This window comes from Cherax quadricarinatus, chromosome 91 (genome assembly GCF_038502225.1).
Source record: "Cherax quadricarinatus isolate ZL_2023a chromosome 91, ASM3850222v1, whole genome shotgun sequence".
NCBI classification, from domain to species: domain Eukaryota; kingdom Metazoa; phylum Arthropoda; class Malacostraca; order Decapoda; family Parastacidae; genus Cherax; species Cherax quadricarinatus.
Genome location: NC_091382.1, coordinates 11,226,316 through 11,246,990, shown reverse-complemented (window position 1 = coordinate 11,246,990; position 20,675 = coordinate 11,226,316). Strand labels below are relative to the sequence as shown.

At 39.5% G+C, this 20,675-nt stretch overlaps 1 protein-coding gene across 8 annotated transcripts in view; it reads left to right on the top strand.

Annotated features, from left to right (window-relative positions):
* LOC128704930 (unc-112-related protein) overlaps positions 1 to 20,675 on the top strand; it is a 452,607-nt gene that overhangs the window by 292,410 nt on the left and 139,522 nt on the right. For all 8 annotated transcript variants that reach the window (XM_070104385.1, XM_070104378.1, XM_070104383.1 and 5 more), the window contains 2 exons: positions 10,346 to 10,579; positions 19,430 to 19,662. In XM_070104385.1, the coding sequence (XP_069960486.1) occupies positions 10,396 to 10,579; positions 19,430 to 19,662 (417 nt within the window). In that variant the 5' untranslated portion in view covers positions 10,346 to 10,395. The remainder of the gene's footprint in view (positions 1 to 10,345; positions 10,580 to 19,429; positions 19,663 to 20,675) is intronic.

Below are 20,675 nucleotides of genomic sequence, written 5' to 3'. Positions count from 1 at the left end.
CAATCCCAGCCGGGGTATGGTTCGTCCTACATAGAAAATTGACGTGCGGCTGCTATGGAAAGCGTTAATTTAAGTACTATATTTATAAGGGAAGGGGTTTGAAGCAAAATAGCAAACACAGTATATTACTTTCAAGATTATTGTAAATTAGACACATGTGCAACTCTTGGGTATCTTTATTGAGGAAACTGTTTCGCCACACAGTGGCTTCATCAGTCCATACATAGGAGAAACTTGAAGAACAGGAGGAGAATGAGGTAATCAGTCCCTCAACCTTGAGTCGATGTGTTCAGTCCATCAATCTTGAGTAGAATACGGCAGATGAGCGGAGAAGGAGCTTATAAACCGTATGGCAGGAGAGGTGCAGCAGTCATAGGTGGTGTTACATTTGTTCAGTGTGGAAGTAGGTTGTGCCCAAGAATTGATGTTTACACCGCCCTAACATGCTCACTAACTTTGTTGAAAATCCTAACTTCAGAGTACTCTCTCTTTGATATTTTAATGGAAACTAACCTATTGCACCAACTTTGATTTAAATTTTACTCTTGCACTAATTCCCCACCGCCACTAACCCTTAGTTCGCACATCCCTACCCCACATTCACTCTGAACTCTCGCACATTCCTTCCCGGAGCGCTGTATGACCCTTACGGGTGTAGCTCTTGAGTTGATAGTGTTGTTATTCAGGGATAAGACTGGTTGTGTGTCAGGTAAGACACATATGCAACAGTTAGGTATCTTTATTTCGAAACGTTTCGCCTACACAGTAGGCTTCTTCAGTCGAGTACAGAAAAGTTGATAGAAGCAGAAGATACTTGAAGACGATGTAATCAGTCCATCACCCTTAAAGTTTTGAGGTGGTCAGTCCCTCAGTCTGGAGAAGAGCATTGTTCCGTTGTCTGAAACAATATGAAGTTGAAGTGACAGGATGGAGCGTTTATATAGTGCCAGGAGGTGAGACGTAGGTTGCTTTGGGAGGGCAGGTCCCTCTCAAACTCAGCCGTTCTCACTAGTAGAGGTCGAAGTTGATGGTCTGTACCAAGATACCCTTGTGTTGCAGTGTCTGACAGAATGAACATTAAAATGGTATAAAATACCGACAGATTGTCAGGTAAGACACATATGCAACAGTTAGGTATCTTTATTTCGAAACGTTTCGCCTACACAGTAGGCTTCTTCAGTCGAGTACAGAAAAGTTGATAGAAGCAGAAGATACCTGACAATCTGTCGGTATTTTATACCATTTTAATGTTCATTCTGTCAGACACTGCAACACAAGGGTATCTTGGTACAGACCATCAACTTCGACCTCTACTAGTGAGAACGGCTGAGTTTGAGAGGGACCTGCCCTCCCAAAGCAACCTACGTCTCACCTCCTGGCACTATATAAACGCTCCATCCTGTCACTTCAACTTCATATTGTTTCAGACAACGGAACAATGCTCTTCTCCAGACTGAGGGACTGACCACCTCAAAACTTTAAGGGTGATGGACTGATTACATCGTCTTCAAGTATCTTCTGCTTCTATCAACTTTTCTGTACTCGACTGAAGAAGCCTACTGTGTAGGCGAAACGTTTCGAAATAAAGATACCTAACTGTTGCATGTGTCTTACCTGACAATCTGTCGGTATTTTATACCATTTTAATGTTCATTCTGTCAGACACTGCAACACAAGGGTATCTTGGTACAGACCATCAACTTCGACCTCTACTAGTGAGAACGGCTGAGTTTGAGAGGGACCTGCCCTCCCAAAGCAACCTACGTCTCACCTCCTGGCACTATATAAACGCTCCATCCTGTCACTTCAACTTCATATTGTTTCAGACAACGGAACAATGCTCTTCTCCAGACTGAGGGACTGACCACCTCAAAACTTTAAGGGTGATGGACTGATTACATCGTCTTCAAGTATCTTCTGCTTCTATCAACTTTTCTGTACTCGACTGAAGAAGCCTACTGTGTAGGCGAAACGTTTCGAAATAAAGATACCTAACTGTTGCATATGTGTCTTACCTGACAATCTGTCGGTATTTTATACCATTTTAATGTTCAAGACTGGTTGTCTTTGAGCAGGACCTGCTTGACATGATGCCTGCTGCATAGCTTTTCCATGTGCACTGTTCGTTCACATGATCACGAATCTTAACATGGATAATACTCATTGGTAGAATTACCGACATGTTAAATAAAAGGACACGAGTGCAACTTATGCGACATTTTATTGTGGCAACATTTCGTTCTCCAGGAACTTCGTCAAGCCGTTAAAGGTATAGAAACACTCAAGTTCTCAGGCCTTTGTGAGATTGTTTCAGTTGTGGCACGTGAGCGTCAGTGAACTTGACGCTTGTTGGAAGGCAGAGGTTAGAAGCAACCTGTACTGTCTAGTTGTGGACAGTACATAAAGTGAAAATAAATCACATTACTTGACTTTGTTGTGTTACTTTAGGCTAAATTCTGCATAATTTACTATATAAAATAATAGTAAAAGATGAAAATTGTGTATAAAGCCTAAATAAAAACTTGAAATCATGGCTACCCGCACACCTCAGGTGCCGACGTCATCTCCCGGCTACAATCACGTTTCTTACGAACATCTGGACATCACCTTACGATAACTACCACATTTGGTATGACATAGGTGTAGCCACTCAATATTTACATGTGGTCAAGGTGATTGTGTACAGGTGTGTTAGCGAGCGTGTGGAGGCGTGTGTAGCAAGGAGAGCAGCCCAACCAAGGAGTGTACAGTAGAAGCTGCTTGATGGATATGGTGGTGACAGTATGAGAACCAGTCGTATCACAATGCTTGTTAGCTAAGTGGAAACTCGTGTATATATACACCAAGAAATGTATATGTCCGTGTATATATATGCTGTGTATATATCTTGTTCCTCATATCTGACAGACAGGGATGTAAGCCACAGCACCGTGTCTTCCTTTGCAGGTGACACCCGAATTTGCATGACAGTGTCCTCCATTGAAGACACTGCAAGACTCCAGGTGGACATCAGCCAAATCTTTAAATGGGCGGCAGAAAACAATATGAAGTATAAAACAAATTTTAACCACACAATAGAGCGAAAGTTGGTTTAGAAAGACACGTAAGCAAACACTATAACATAAATATGTTATAGTGTTTGCTTACGTGTCTCTAAACCATCCGGGTGGATGACCTGACCATTCCGGCTGTTCGTGCTAGCTGTATGGTGTTCAGCATAAGCGTGGCTGATCGGTCACTGGCATAAAAATGTTTTTTACTCGGCTACCATTTATCGGCCTACAGACATATATCTTTAAATGAGGAGGGTGTATGTCCCCCTGATCGGCTATTATTATTATTATTATTATTATTATTATTGTCAATATTGAGTTAAACTGATGTGAGCTCATCATTTTATATAGTATTAAGATACAAGCAAGCTAACTATACCTAGACAAAAAGTTATTTCTTGTGCATATTTTTAGGGGGGGGGGATATGTTGGCCCTATAAATACTTTACTTTTATTAGAGAAAGATTTAATATGTTAAATTGGGTGCCATAATTTAACCTAACCTTGGAAGGTAGGCGAAAAAGGTACATGCATATTAATGTACACACGAAAAATCCTGGAGGGATTGGTCCCCTACCTGAACACCAAAATCACTTCATATGGCAAGAGAATTGACACAGGGTGCAAAATTCTACTACTGGAAATCTAATAGTTACAGTTATGACCATAATTTTTAAAGGGGTGGAACGATAAGCTAGTGGAAGGCTTCGGTCAGATAACCAAAAGCTCCATCTGGGGGCCATCATATGACTAAGACCCGTGTTAGAAAACAGCTGAACAGTTTCCTGACAAACCTTACGAAACCTAAGCTAACCTGCAAAATACTTCCACTACAAGACAGGGGCGTGATGAGTACACTAAGAACTCGATGAGTGTCAGAGGTCCCCAGCTCTTCAGCGCTATTCCACCATGCATAAGGGAAACTGCCAACAAACCTCTGCCTATCTTCAAAAGGGAGCTTGATAAATTCTTGAAGTCAGTGCCTGACCAGCCTAGCCAGGTTGTTCATGCTGGCTGCATAAACAACCTGGCTGATCAGGCCTTTGTCCACCAGCAGGCCTAGTCTGGGACTGGGCTGCCCGGGCATTAACCCCTACCTATCTGGAGGGTATTCCGGGGATCAACGCTTTCGTGGCCCGGTCCATGACCAGGCTTCCCAGTGGATCGGGGCCTGATCAACTTGGCAGTTACTGTTGGCCACATGTAGTGCAACGTACAAACCACAGCCTGGTTGATCCAGCACTGACTCTAGGTATCTGTCCATCTTCCTCTTAATTAAAGGTAACCAGGGGTCTATTGATAATTTCCCTTATGCCTGGTGGGAGGCTGTTGAACAGTCTTGGGGCCAAGGCACTTATTGTGTTTACTCTTAGTGTACTGATGACACCCTTACTTTTTATTGGGGGCATGTTGCATTGTCTGCCAAGTCTTTTGCTTTTGTAGAGAGTGATTTGTGTGTAGATTAAGGACCAGTTCCTTTAGGAGTTTCCAGGTGTAGATTATGATACATCTCACCTGTGCTCCAGTACAAGTTAAGTGCTTCAAGCATTCCCAGTAGTTAAGGTGTTTTACAGAATTTGTATATGCAGTAAAGGTTCTCTGTACATTCTCTAGATCTGTGATTTCACTTGCCTTGAATGGGGATGTTAAAGTATAGCAGTATTCCAGCCTAGAGAGGACAAGTGATTTAAAAAGGATCATCTCAATCCTGTCATTTTCCTCGCAGATGTGATAGGTGCATTATTGTGATCCTTGAAGGTGAGATCCTCAGACATTATCACTCCCAGGTCTTTCACATTACTTTTCTGCTCTATTATGTGGTTAGAGTTTGTAGTACACTCAGTGCTGGCTATTATTTCCTCCAGTTTTCTATAATGGAGTCATTGGAATTTGTCCTCATTGAACATCATATTGTTTTCCGTTGCTTATTGGAAATCTTGGTTTATATCTTATTGGAGATTTGCCGTGTCCTCAATGGATGATAGTCTCATGCAGATCCTTGTATTGTCTGCAAAGGATGACATGGTACTATGGTTTACATATCTGTCTGTGTTTGTTATGAGGATGAGGAACAGGATGGGAGATAAGCTTCTGGTAACCTAACCGAAACAAAATTATAAATGGAGAATTGAGACACTTATGCAACATATGGGAATCTTTATTGAAGAAATGTTTTGCCACACAGTGGCTTCATCAGTCTAATACACTGCAACATCATGAGATCTTGATACAAAGAATTCTTCAACACTTGTCCAATCTTTGGACGAAGATGTACTTACACTAGTGGATGGTCCCACTGTGATCCCGCCTCCTCCTGCTTCGACTCATCTGACTTCAGTATATAAGCCACTTCCTATATACTTATTATATACAAGAGTGATGGACTGAACACATCGATTCCAGGCTAAGGGACTGATTACCTCAACTCCTCCTCTCCTTATACTCTCCTGCTTTGTATTGGACTGATGAAGCCACTGTGTGGTGAAACACTTCTTCAGTAAGGATTCCCATATGTTGCATAAGTGTCTCGATTCTTCAAGCTGTCGGTTTTCTAAACCATTTATCACACACAAGATTATAAATACGTATTTTACTTTTGCAGTAGGTATATTACAGGGGCTGTATGACTGAATGCTAGCAGCTGATTAGATGTGGTGCACATTTTTTGCCACAAAATCTTCCTCATAAAAGTATGCATAAGAAATAACTATTTTTGCTTGGGAATAGATAACCTTCTTGTATTTTAAGAAATATGTATATTGCTTAATTCAGAACTGTAGCTAAACTCAATATTAACCATTATTATATTCAAGGGAAGGCATTATAGGGTTATACAGTATCTGAGGAATGAATGATAATGCTGAGGACAGCAGTTTCGGTACATTGAATATAGCCCTTCACTTTTATCAACAGTGCAGAATTTAGATATCAAGGTAGGATGAATGTTATATTAACACAGTTTTGCTTGGAGACCAAGTTTTTTCAAGTACATATTCTTGGAGTACATGGTAAACATAAGAATATATAGGCAGAGTGAGGAACATAGGAGGTGTAATTGACCTGATTATGTGAATAACTATGAAGGTTAAGTTGTGAAGGGTAGATAGATCATGGCAGTTGCTGACAAGTGGGAATATAGACACTTATTGGAGAGGATCCTTTTAATACAATGTTTTGCCCAAGACTGGGCCTTGTCAAGTACACAGGAATGAGCAAATACTTCGGTGCATCCAAGACCATGTTGTAATGGTCTAGCAATTGTGATAAACAGGAATGACATGCTCTAAACCCATAGGGCTCCAGATTATGCAACTGATGTAATTTTATATGATTGGCAGTCTTGCTTCTTAAAACCCTTTGAATGATTTTTGATAATGCATGACATTAGTGCTTTTGGTCAATAGTTTTTTGTAGTTACTTTACTGCCACCTTAGTGGATTGGGACAGTATCGGTGATTTTTAATGACTGGGATAACAACTGTTTCCAGGCTCCTTCTCCATAGAATGTTAAAGGCATGAAACTAGTTTCTTGTAATTTTTGGTGAATATGGAGTTCAGGAGTCTGGGCCTGGAGAAGAATGCATGGCCATGCTATCCGTGCCTTACCAGATGTCTAAATTTAGTAGTTTGTATTCACTGATCCATATTTCACTGTCAAATTAGTCTTTCACATGGGTCTCCCTAAAAGCTCCGAACATCACATTTGACTCGGTGAGACTACTGATAAACGGTTGTTTGTTTTACTAGGATGAAGACCTTGTATGCATGTAAACATGAAAGATGTTATGTTGTTAGTTGCTGTGCTGGGAGGCTTTGTGCTGGTCATAATATCTGTGGCTCTGGAGAGACTGTTACTGACTGTTTTGATCCATTTTGGCTACTGGAGGCAGCCATAATGGATTTCTTGCCCTTCTTTTCTGCTTGTTTCACCAATTACATCTGTGCTGACTGCACGGTCACAGTTCCACATTCAATTTGGCAATCATTTGGCTGATGTCTCGTTTCCTTTGTGTATAAAGCAAATTAGTTTGCATCATAGCCTTGGCTCTCATAGATGCCTTACGAAATTCGTAAGGCATCTACATACGAAAATGTTGTGCTAATGGGAGATTTCAACTATAGACAGATTGACTGGAGCAATTTGACAGGAAATTTAGAGTCGGGTGACTTTCTTGATACGATCCAGGATTGTTTTTTAAAACAGTTTGTGACAGAGCCAACTAGGGGAAATAACCTCCTTGACTTGGTTCTTGCCAGTAGGGAAACACTAATTAATAATCTTGAGGTTAATGATGAGCTTGGGGAGAGTGATCACAAATCACTCAGTTTTAACATATCATGGAATTCCCCTAATAATGGCAATCAAGTCTCCGTCCCTGACTTTCGCTTGGCTGATTTCATAGGACTGAAAAATTACTTAGGTGGGCTGAACTGGAATGACCTGACTAGGGGTCAGGTAGGTGGTGATGGTTGCCGATATGATGCTTTCCAGGGCATAGTTCTAGCTGCTCAGTCAAATTATGTTCCAAATAGGGAAATCAGATCAAACAAAAATGATCCTAAATGGATGAACAATAGATTAAAATATCTGATTGGTCAAAAGAGAGGCATATATAGGCAAATCAAAAGAGGAGAGGGGCAATTAAGAAATCGATATATTCAGTTAAAGAGAGAAATAAAAAAGGGAATTAGAAAAGCAAAAAGAGATTATGAGGTTAAAGTTGCAAGAGAATCGAAGACTAACCCAAAAGGATTCTTTCAGGTATACAGAAGTAAGATCAGGGACAAGATAGGCCCACTCAAAAGTTCCTCGGGTCAGCTCACTGACAGTGATAAGGAAATGTGTAGAATTTTTAACACATACTTCCTCTCAGTTTTTACACAGGAGGATACCAGCGATATTCCAGTAATGATAAATTATGTAGAACAGGACGATAATAAACTGTGCACTATTAGGGTCACAAGTGACATGGTCCTTAGGCAAATAGATAAATTAAAACCTAACAAATCCCCAGGCCCTGATGAACTGTATGCAAGGGTTCTAAAGGAATGTAAAGAGGAGCTTAGCACACCTTTGGCTAATCTTTTCAACATATCACTACAAACTGGCATGGTGCCAGATAAGTGGAAAATGGCAAATGTGATACCTATTTTCAAAACAGGTGACAGGTCCTTAGCTTCGAACTATAGACCAATAAGCCTAACCTCCATAGTGGGAAAATTTATGGAATCAATAATTGCCGAGGCAGTTCGTAGCCACCTTGAAAAGCATAAATTAATCAACGAATCTCAGCATGGTTTTACAAAGGGGCGTTCCTGCCTTACGAATTTATTAACTTTTTTCACTAAGGTATTTGAGGAGGTAGATCATGGTAATGAATATGATATTGTGTATATGGACTTCAGTAAGGCTTTTGACAGGGTCCCACATCAGAGACTATTGAGGAAAATTAAAGCACATGGAATAGGAGGAGAAATTTTTTCCTGGATAGAGGCATGGTTGACAAATAGGCAGCAGAGAGTTTGCATAAATGGGGAGAAATCAGAGTGGGGAAGCGTCACGAGCGGTGTTCCACAGGGGTCAGTGTTGGGCCCCCTGCTGTTCACAATCTACATAAACGACATAGATGAGGGCATAAAGAGCGACATCGGCAAGTTTGCCGATGACACCAAAATAGGCCGTCGAATTCATTCTGACGAGGACATTCGAGCACTCCAGGAAGATTTGAATAGACTGATGCAGTGGTCGGAGAAGTGGCAGATGCAGTTTAATATAGACAAATGCAAAGTTCTAAATGTTGGACAGGACAATAACCATGCCACATATAAACTAAATAATGTAGATCTTAATATTACGGATTGCGAAAAAGATTTAGGAGTTCTGGTTAGCAGTAATCTGAAACCAAGACAACAGTGCATAAGTGTTCGCAATAAAGCTAATAGAATCCTTGGCTTCATATCAAGAAGCATAAATAATAGGAGTCCTCAGGTTGTTCTTCAACTCTATACATCCTTGGTTAGGCCTCATTTAGATTATGCTGCACAGTTTTGGTCACCGTATTACAGAATGGATATAAATTCTCTGGAAAATGTACAAAGGAGGATGACAAAGATGATCCCATGTATCAGAAACCTTCCCTATGAGGATAGACTAAGGGCCCTGAAACTGCACTCTCTAGAAAGACGTAGAATTAGGGGGGATATGATTGAGGTTTATAAGTGGAAGACAGGAATAAATAAAGGGGATGTAAATAGTGTGCTGAAAATATCTAGCCTAGACAGGACTCGCAGCAATGGTTTTAAGTTGGAAAAATTCAGATTCAGGAGGGATATAGGAAAGTACTGGTTTGGTAATAGAGTTGTGGATGAGTGGAACAAACTCCCAAGTACCGTTATAGAGGCCAGAACGTTGTGTAGCTTTAAAAATAGGTTGGATAAATACATGAGTAGATGTGGGTGGGTGTGAGTTAGACCTGATAGCTTGTGCTAACAGGTCGGTTGCCGTGTTCCTCCCTTAAGTCAATGTGACCTGACCTGACTAGGTTGGGTGCATTGGCTTAAGCCGGTAGGGACTTGGACCTGCCTCGCATGGGCCAGTAGGCCTTCTGCAGTGTTCCTTCGTTCTTATGTTCTTATGTTCTTATGTTCTTATATTGAGCTAGAGCACAATTTTGGAAGAGGCTTCTACTTGATTGAAAAAGCCTGTTTCACAGGTGACATATCTCGACAAAGTTTCTCTTCTCTACAATTGTGTATTTTTAATCTAATTGTTAGTTTTGAGTCATTTGTCTTTGAAATTGATTGTGTTTTAGGAAAGGTGTACAACTAGGGAAATGGCAGTGTATATTGCTATGTGACTGAATACACCTACCATCCGACTTACGACCGAGTTCGGTTCCGAGAAACCGGTCGTAAGTCAAAATGGACGCAAGTCAAACTTTACTACTGAATATCAACATCACATTTTTGTAATGACTTTATTTTATTGTTTTATTTTGGTATTTCATGTTTTGCTTTACTTTTTATGCTGTTTGTACTGTATTTTGTACTGTAAGGTTTAGGATAATCACTGTATACAACACAAATAGTTGTTTATTTCTCAGAAATTTGGCATAAAAAACACGGTCGTAAGTCGAGTGGTCGTATGTCGAGCAGGTCGTAAGTCGGATGGTAGGTGTATTTTGTATTTTTTGTGAAGTCTTGTTTGTTACAATATTTTCTCATGCTTTTCATAATTAATTTATTTTTATACTCAGTACATAGTTATGTTAACCAAAATCTTAACATTGCAGATATTGCCATCGATTGGTCAGATCATGCACTATGGTGGCCCAAGAAGAACATGTGGCTGACACACACACGCTCCACTCTGGATCAGTATGGAGTGGGAGCTGCAGCACAACTGGAGTTCACACCCATGCACAAGCCTCTCCGAGTCCAGCTTCCTGATCTCCGTTACATGGACTTCAGAGTGGATTTCTCAAAGAAGACATTTAATGCTGTTGTTCAGCTCTGTAAAGAAATTGGTAAGACTTTTAAAGTTTACTTAAAAGAATGATTAACTGTGGGGTAACTTTGGTTCAAGCAATGCTTTATCTGTCATATATTTCTTCCAGAGGTCAGTGTATAATGCACCAGCACTCACCTTGTGACCAGACATACCATATATGTACCAAACATACATTATCATATATTATCACCATTGTGATATTAATTCTGTACACCTCTACTGTGTTATATTCTTAGATATAGTGACAGCTTGGTTATCCTCCTCTATATACTTTGCATTATCTTTCCTCACATGAATTTCTACACCAGTCTGCTACTTACTCAGGTAAATTATACAAATCATGACCACTGCTGTCTTTACTCTTCTATTACCACCTTCTTAAACATGTTTTGTCTAATGCAACCATATTGTATTGCTGTATGGTTTCGTTATCTAAAACACTAATCTCAATGAACTCTCCTATAGATTTTTAATCTGTATTTTCAAGTGTAGTAAATTTTAGTATTGTAGTCTACATTTTGTTGCTCTACATGCTTTTATTTTTGGTAACTCATTAACTTTCATTCTGTGCAATGTTAACATGAGATGGTATCTAATCAGACTTTACTAGTACAGTAGGACCCCCATATTCACCAGTCCAGTATACGCGGTTTAAGTTACCTGCGGTTTACTGTGGCCCAAAAATAATCCTTAATTTTGCCTCAAAGTGCAAAAGTAGTGATGGTGGAACATCTTCAAAGGCTAAGAGAAGCCATGAATATAATAATAATAGTAACCCCTTCTTCTGTACACACTTACTAAAAATGAGAAGAAGAAAAACTTTATAAAACTGGGAAGCTTGAATGTGTGTGGACGTAGTGCAGATGATAAGAAACCGATGATTGCTGATGTTATGAATGAAAAGAAATTGGATGTCTGGCCCTAAGAGAAACAAAGCTGAAAGGGGTAGGGAGAAATAAATGGGATTAAGTCAGGAGTATCTGAAAGAGTTAGAGCAATGGAAGGGGTAGCAATAATGTTGAAAGATCAGTTATGGAAGGAGAAGAGGGAATATAAATGTTTAAATTCAAGGATTATGTGGATTAAAAAAAGGATCAGATGTGAAAAGTGGGTCATAATAAGTGTGTATGCACCAGGAGAAGAGAGGAGTGTAGAGGAGAGAGAGAGTTTTGGGAGATGTTAAGCAAATGTATAGGAACCTTTGAACCAAGTGAGATAGTAATTGTGGAAGGGGACCTAAATGCTAAAGTAGGAGAAGCATTTAGAGAGGGTGTGGTAGGTAAGTTTGGGGTGCCAGGTGTAAATGATAATGGGAGCCCTTTGATTGAACTTTGTATAGAAAGGGGTTTAATTATAGGTAATACATATTTCAAGAAAAAAAAGGATAAATAAGTATACAAGATATGATGTAGGGCAAAATGACAGTTTGTTGGACTATGTATTGGTAGATAAAAGACTGTTGAGTAGAGGGGCCACAGATATATCAGATAATTTTTTAGTTGTAGCTACAGTGAGAGTAAAAGGTAGATGGGATACAAGGAAAATAGAAGCAGCAAGTAAGAGAGAGTTGAAGGCGTATAAACTAAAAGAGGAAGCAGTTAGGGTAAGATATAAACAACTATTGGATATAGATATAGATAATGGGGTTGAAGACATATGGGGTAGGTTTAAGAATGTAGTATTAGAGTGTTCAGCAGAAGTTTGTGGTTACAGGAAAGTAGGTGCGGGAGGGAAGAAGAGCGATTGGTAGAATGATGATGTAAAGAGAGTTGTAAGGGAGAAAAAGTTAGCATATGAGAGATTTTTACAAGGTAGAAGTGATGCAAGGAGGGAAGAGTATACGTAGAGAAAAAGAGGTTAAGAGAGTGGTGAAGCAATGTAAAAAGAGAGCAGATGAGAGAGTGGGCGAGATGTTATCAACAAATTTTGTTGAAAATAAGAAAAAGTTTTGGAGTGAGATTAATAAGCTGAGGAAGCCTAGAGAACAAATGGATTTGACAGTTAAAAATAGGAGAGGAGAGTTATTAAATGGAGAGTTAGGGGTATCGGGAAGATGAAAGGAATATTTTGAGGAATTGTTAAATGTTGATGAAGATAGGGAAGCTGTGATTTCGTGTATAGAGCAAGGAGGAATAACATCTTGCAGGAGTGAGGAAGAGCCAGTTGTGAGTGTGGGGGAAGTTCGTGAAGCAGTTGGAAGAATGAAAGGGGGTAAGGCAGCTGGGATTGATGGGATAAAGATAGAAATGTTGAAAGCAGGTGGGGATATAGTTTTGGAGTGGTTGGTGCTATTATTTAACCCTTTGACTGTTTCGGTCGTATATATACATCTTACGAGCCACCGTGTTTGACGTATATATTCTCATAAATTCTAGCGGCTTCAAATCAAGCAGGAGAAAGCTGGTAGGCCCACATGAGAGAGAATGGGTCTGTATGGTCAGTGTGCACCATATAAAAAAATCCTGGAGCATGCAGTGCATAATGAGAAAAAAAAACTCCAACCTTTTTTTTTTTAATTAAAATGCAGACTTTGTGGTCTATTTTCGTATAGTATTGATGATTGTATTCTCGTTTTCTTGGTCTCATTTGATAGAATGGAAAACATATTATAGAAATAGAGGTCATTTTGATTGGTTTTGCTATAAAAAGAACCTGGAAATGGAGCTCAAAGTAGGGGAAATGTTTGATTTTTGCCGATGTTCAAAAGTAAACAAATGATGTCATTGTCCAATAAATGTCCAACTAGCCATTCTAATATGCAGTCATGAATGGGTTGACATTATTTGTACAATTATTACAGTATTGCAGTAGTCTGCATAACAGTAAATCTTCTATTTTTTGTTTGAATAAAAATTCAAAATAGAAAGCAAGAGTAATATCAGAGGGGCCTGGAGACATGACTGATGAAAAAGAAAATGTTATTTTAGAGCCAGGAATGTCTGCATTGTTCATTCTGGACCTTATTTTCAAATTGTCATATTTTTTAAATTTCGTGAAATTGGCCAAATTGCAAATTTCTGACCACGTTACTGGGTAGTTGAAATCGGTAAATGGGCAGTTTCTTGTACTCAATCGATAGAAAAAAGAATGGAGTTCTAAAGAAATAGCTATGAGTTTGGTCGGCTGGAACAATGAAATTAGCCGAAAATAGGGCTCAAAGTGGGCGAAATCGCCGATTTGTAAATATCGCCGAGGTCGCTAACTTCGCAAGAGCGTAATTCCGTCAGTTTTCCATCAAATTTTGTTCTGTTGGTGTCATTACAATCGGGAAAGGATTCTCTATCATTTCATAAGAGAAAATAATTTTTTTTTTTTAAGTTTTGCGACACCAGGAGACACCTCAGGATTGGGGGTCGCAACAGTCAAGGGGTTAATAAATGTATGGAAGAGGGTAAAGTACCTAGGGATTGGCAGAGAGCATGCATAGTTCCTTTGTATAAAGGCAAAGGGGATAAAAGAGAGTTCAAAAATTATAAGGGAATAAGTCTGCTGAGTATACCTGGAAAAGTGTATGGTAGAGTTATTATTGAGTTATTACAGAGTTATAACAGAGAGTAGGATAGCAGATGAACAAGGAAGTTTTAGGAAAGGAAGGGGGTGTGTAGACCAAGTGTTTACAGTGAAAAATATAGACGAACAGTATTTAGATAAGGCTAAAGAGGTTTTTGTGGCATTTATGGATTTGGAAAAGGCATTTGACAGGGTGGATAGGGGGGCAATGTGGTAGATGTTGCAGGTGTATGGTATAGGAGGTAGGTTACTGAAAGCTGTGAAGAGTTTTTATGAGGATAGTGAGGTGCAGGTTAGAGTATGTAGGAGAAAAGGAGATTGTTTCCCAGTAAAAGTAGGCCTTAGACAAGGATGTGTGATGTCACCATGGCTGTTCAATATATTTATAGATGGGATTGTAAGAGAAGTGAATGCGAGGGTCTTGGCAAGAGGTAAAGAATCAAACACAAAGTGGGAGCTGTCACAGTTGCTCTTTGCTGATGACACTGTGCTTTTGGGAGATTCTGAAGAGAAGTTGCAGAGGTTGGTGGATGAATTTGGTAGGGTATGTTAAAGAAGAAAATTAAAATGAATATAGGAAAAAGTAAGATGATGAGGATAACGAAAATATTAGGTGTCATAAGATTGGATATCAGATTGGAGGGAGAGAGTATGGAGGAGGTGAATGTACTCAGATATTTAGGAGTGGACTTGACAGCAGATGGGTCTATGAAGGATGAGGTGAAGGGTTAGGCAATTCTTCACTTGCCTAACCCTTGGGCATGACCTACTTCCACATTGGACAAATGTGATACCACCTACGACTGCTGCACCCCTCCTGCCTACGGTATATAAGCTACTTCTCAGCACATATGCTGTATACTTTTCAAGATTGATGGACTGACCACATTGACTCAAGGCTGAGGGACTGATTACCTAAAACTACTCCTGTTCTTCACCATTCTCCTTTGTATGGACTGATGAAGCCACTGTGTGGCAAAATGCTTCCTCATTAAAGACCCAAATGTTGCACATTTGGGTATCTAAGTTCTTTCAGTAACAAACTGGCTGTATCCCACTGAGGCAGAGTGGCCCACAAAGAAAAATGAAAGTTTCTCTTTTTAACTTTAGTAATGTACAGAGGAGAAGGGGTTACTATCTCCTTGTCCTTGGCATGTTAGTCGCCTCTTACAACATGCATGGCTTACGGAGGAAGAATTCTGTTCCATGGAGATAAGAGGAAATAAAGAAGAACAAGAACTAGTAAGAAAATAGAAGAAAACCCAAAGGGGTGTGTATATATACGTATGTTTGTACATGACCAAAGTGTAAGTAGAAGTAGCAAGATGTACTTGAAATCTTGCATGTTTATGAGAGAGAAAAAAAGACACCAGCAATCCTACCATTTGTAAAACAATTACAGACTTCCATTTTACACTCACTTGGCAGGACGGTAGTACCTCCTTTGGTGGTTGCTGTCTACCAACCTACTACCTAAGACACACCAAGTTATTTTTTGCAAAAATTTACTCTCTTCTTTTACTGCTCTGTGAGGAGGACAGTTTTACTGTGGGAATGAAAGCTTTTAAATTGCAAGTCATTGTGGAGTGACGGCTGAAGACATCTGAGGGACACATGCTTCAGTAACTGAGAATTTTTCTCCTTCACTTCCCATTCTATGGAATATAGAGGAAATAGCCAGCAATAGCATTCAGAGTCCTTGGGAAATATGGCCTGTCAGTCTTGGGAAGAGGGACTGGAAGGTGGGTCTCTTTCTGGTCATAATGTTTGATGAGATGCTGCACTGAAAGCAATTACAGTCCCGTTTGAACAGAAAAATAAGTGTGTATCATGGCCACTCTTATGCAAGGCCAATCATAGATGATATATCATCCTTATTTGCACTTTCCTAGAAATTACTATTGGTTGCAAAAGAGGGATTAGTGAATGCACACAGATGAAAATATGGCCTTCCAATGCATTCACACACACACAAAAAGAAACTCATCCCTCACAACAGCTACAAGGTTATGGGATGAATCTCATGATATATGCTGCATTGCTGAGTGTTTATACAATGCAGCCAGATGATCGTTACATCATTTCACATCCCATGAGGTCCACATAAGTACGAGAAATGAGTTATGTGAAAACTCATGACATTGTTTTGGTGGTGGCATAGCTTTCTGCTTAGACTGTATATATGTGAATCACTATAGGTTTGAACTTAGGAAGTCCAACAAAGAAGCAGAATCATTCTTGATCTGGCTATGGTACCAGGCCAGCAGGAGGAGGCTTCTGTGCAAAAGTGTCTTCTATACAGATTTTTTTTCCACCACTTGTCACTTTATAGTCATACTCTGACAGAATAATGATATGTAATCCTACTGTGCAGTTTAATATCTGCTTCTGTGTGAGTGAAACACCATCTGGTGGGCGCACTTGGTCTAGCTGAGTGTCGACGTGTTTCCCTTGTTCTGCTTCACTCATTGCTGACCAAGATAATCACACATAACAGATAATAGTCTAAGATGAACTGAAACTTTATGAAGTTTTGTTTTTCAATTTGTGGATTTGTTGTGAAAAAACTTAACTTGTTTTCTCAAGTGTAAAATGATTATTTTGTTGTTCTCGGCATTTAGTTAATTTCAGATTTTTCACTCAGGTGAATTGCCAATCATTAAAAGTTGTCATTTAATCTATATAATTGAGATAATACAGTAAGGCTTCACTTATACAGCAGGTTAGGTTCTGTGTTACTGCCTAAAAGCAAAAATCGACAAAAAGTGAAACATAGTTTTTTTTTTCACTTTCAAATACATATTAAAGCCTGATAACATGTTTAATCATATATTAAGTGAGCATAAAGCTAGGCCTAAAAAATGCATATACAGTACACATTACTTACCTTAAAATATTTGTGTCCTTAGCTTGTAGTGAGTGGTGAATATATTTATTGTAGGAAGTCTGGCTGCTGCTTTCTGGATAGGAGAAACTTAGTGAAAGAAATTCCTGCTTAATGGTGCAGATAATACACTAATCTGATTACTTGTTGACTGTTCTTGAGTTAACCTATAACAAATTTGAAATGTAATGTAGAGTTTGTGAGAGATTTTATTTATTTTGGACTATGTATATAACCCCATATATGGATCACATTGCTCTTATTATAACCAACACATTTTGTAAGAGGAAAAACTATTCATTAGATAATACAGGAGGGCTCCCTCGTATGTAGTTCCACTTTCGGTGTTTTACATTTTTGTTGGCTTTCAATTGAACCATTGTTCTTTATATTCAGTGCTTTTACTGCTTTTCTGCTGTTGTTACCGTTTTCATACAACAGTTGCATACGGGAAGGACGAACAGTGTCATATTTTAAGGTAAGTATTGTATGTACGTACTGTGTGTTTATTTTTTTTTATCGTTTTTTTTTGTGCCTAGCTATATTGCATGATAGTTTAAATACGTTATCAGGCGTTTTAGACACATTCGTTTACGAATGTGTCGTTTATCGTTTGGGGTCACAAACCTTAGGAGCCATATGAACAGGACCCACCTGTATGTACATCCATGGTTTTTATTATTCACTGGGTTTTTGTTAGGACAGTACTGTACTCACCTATTTGTACTCGCCTATTTGTGGTTGCAGGGGTCGAGTCCTAGCTCCTGGCCCCGCCTCTTCACCGGTTGCTACTAGACCCTCTCTCTCCCCGCTCCATGAGCTTTATCAAACCTCGTCTTAAAACTGTGTATGGTTCCTGCCTCCACTACGTCATTTTCTAGGCTATTCCACTGCCTTACAACTCTATGACTGAAGAAATACTTCTGACTCATTTGTGTCTTCAACTTCCAATTGTGGCCTCTTGTTTCTGTGTCCCCTCCCTGGAACATCCTGTCCTTGTCCACCTTGTCTATTCCACGCAGTATTTTATATGTCGTTATCATGTCTCCCCTGACCCTCCTGTCCTCCAGTGTCGTCAGGCCGATTTCCCTTAATCTTTCTTCATAGGACATTCCCTTGTTGCTGACATACACGGTGTACAGTGTCTTGAATGATTCCTTAAACCTTTGTACTTTCTCTAGTTTCTTGACGTGTGTTATACTCACCCCAAGATCTTTCTCCTTGAGTGAGGTTTGCAGTCTTTGGCCACCTAGCCTATACTCTGTCTGTGGTCTTCTGTGCCCTTCCCCTATCTTCATGACTTTGCATTTGGCTGTTGTATCATCTTCACCTGGACCCATTATTAAATTAAAAAATTTGCTAGTATACTTTGGTTCTCCATGCAATTATGAAAAAAGATTAGATTCTCCATGCAGTTATGAAAAAAGATTAGACTATTACAGCCTGATTGATGTCTGCAGAAAGTTTCTCATACCTGTGTAGTCCCCCCTTTTATAGTTTGGCCTGTCCCCTTCAGTTCCTGTTACCTTCTCCACTAGTAACTCTACTATATAGTCAAAACTCAGAACCACATGATCGCTAGCTCCAAGGGGCCTCTCGTAAGTGATGTCCTCGATGTCTGAACTGCTCATGGTGAACACAAGATCCAGTCTTGCTGGCTCATCCTCCCCTCTCTCTCTGTTTGTGTCCCTGACATGTTGATGCATGAGGTTTTCAAGGCCATCAACAACAAGGCTGGTCTGGGACTTCGCGGGTGGAGTCTTTTGGCGGGAGATTCTGTGGGGTGTGTTTGCCCTTCCTCCTGTGTCTGGGTCCTGCTCATTTTCATTGCTTCTCGTTCCTCCTTGCGTCTCTGTACCCTCTCTTTCAGTGTAGTCCTTTCTTCTTGTGTTCTGTCGCGGTCGAGGTATACTCAGTCTTGCTTTCTCTTGCAGAATCCTGGTTCGAACTGATTCTTCCTTGAAAGTTACTCTGACAGGCCGTATCCTTCCACTCGCAAACCACCCAATTCTCTGAAAATTTGTCACCTGGGTCATATTGCCCTCCCCTATTGTTTTCATGATGCCTTCAATCATTTTTTTCTCCTCCTGTTTTATTTCTTCAAAGTTGGCCCCCTTGGCTTCTTGGAGCCCGTACACAAAAACTGACCTCGCCCTTTCCTCCTCCCACTGAGTCTCCATCTGCTTCCTCTGAGGCATTTCATTTCCTTTCATTGACATGTTCTTGCCTTCAGTCCCTGTCATATCTGCAGGGGACAAGGGGGAGAATGATGATTCTCCTAGTGCCTCTGTTGTATCATCTTCACCTGGACCCATTATTAAATTAAAAAATTTGCTAGTATACTTTGGTTCTCCATGCAGTTATGAAAAAAGATTAAATCAAGGGGGAGAATGATGATTCTCCTAAAATCAACAAGAATAAATTTTTACTCCTAGTTGTTTAAACTCACGATTTTTTTTTTTTGTTATGCAGGTGTTCGATATCCAGAGGAACTATCTTTCTGTAAGCCCCTGACTCCAGAAGACCTGAAGCATAATTACTCTGAGAAACAGATGAAGAAAAAGAGCACGGCTGCGGTGAAGAATGGCACTCCGGCTGATACAAATTCATTTGTTGCCAACAAGTACCATAACTCCAGTAATGGATCCTTGGATCGCTCAGCAGCATCCCACCACTCGCCTAACAAGACTCCTATAAGCTCTCCGGTAATATCAAACTTCCAGGAGGTTGTATAGGCCTAAGAGATATTTGTGCACAGTATTGATTTTCAGATTTAATTTCCTTTTATAATAAGGGTCCCAACCCATGAATGAGTTGCATTCCTGTCTTGTAATCTACTTAGTTTTTTTTTTTTTTTTTTTTTTTTTAAAGTATTACATAGGATGGTTTTTTACCTTATGACATAAATGAAAGTCACCAAGTTTTGGTTTCTTTTCAGTTGTCACTTGAAACATATTGCATGTATTTAATGTTGCCACAAGAAAGAGATGGAAAAACAATTTCATATACCACTTGAAACTTCTGACACAATCCACAGACCCAATTTTCATGTTTGATTTGTCACCCAAATGCATATTGATTGTGTAATCGTGGAACACATGTAGTTTCTCAATAAGTTCATCTTTTTGTCCATCCATCTTTTCAGTTTATTTCATTTCATGCCTATATAGAGTTGTCATCAATGTTATACCGTCTGTCTTATCATGTTACAGAAATACCATCATGTCGTCAGCATAAAATGAAAACCTACACTTCAATATTAACCAATGGTTTTTTAATGATGGCATATGTTTTCTATTTTCTCTCATTTTCCCACACATTTCTATATTATTTACCCCTAAGAAATCACAAAGTAAAGGACTTGTGTATCAGTAATCTGTAAATAAAGTGAGCAGAGTAACATTTAGGAAGGGATTTAGGGAAACCAGTTAGCCAGACTTGAGTCCTGGAGGTGGGAAGTAGAGTGCCTGCACTCCGAAGGAGAGGTGGAGATATGTTGCAGTTTTTGAACTTTAGTATCAACACGCCTCTGGAAAGACAGTGATGGAGTGAGTGATGATGGAAGTGTTTCTTTTTTTTTTTTGAGTTGCCCTGCCTTGGTGGGAAACTGCCGATGTGCTAAAAAGAAAAAAAGTAGTATTCCCCTTGCCAAGATACAGTACCTTCATTTTCATGACAGCACCAGGTAAACCTACACTGATCTGTAATGTCTGACACT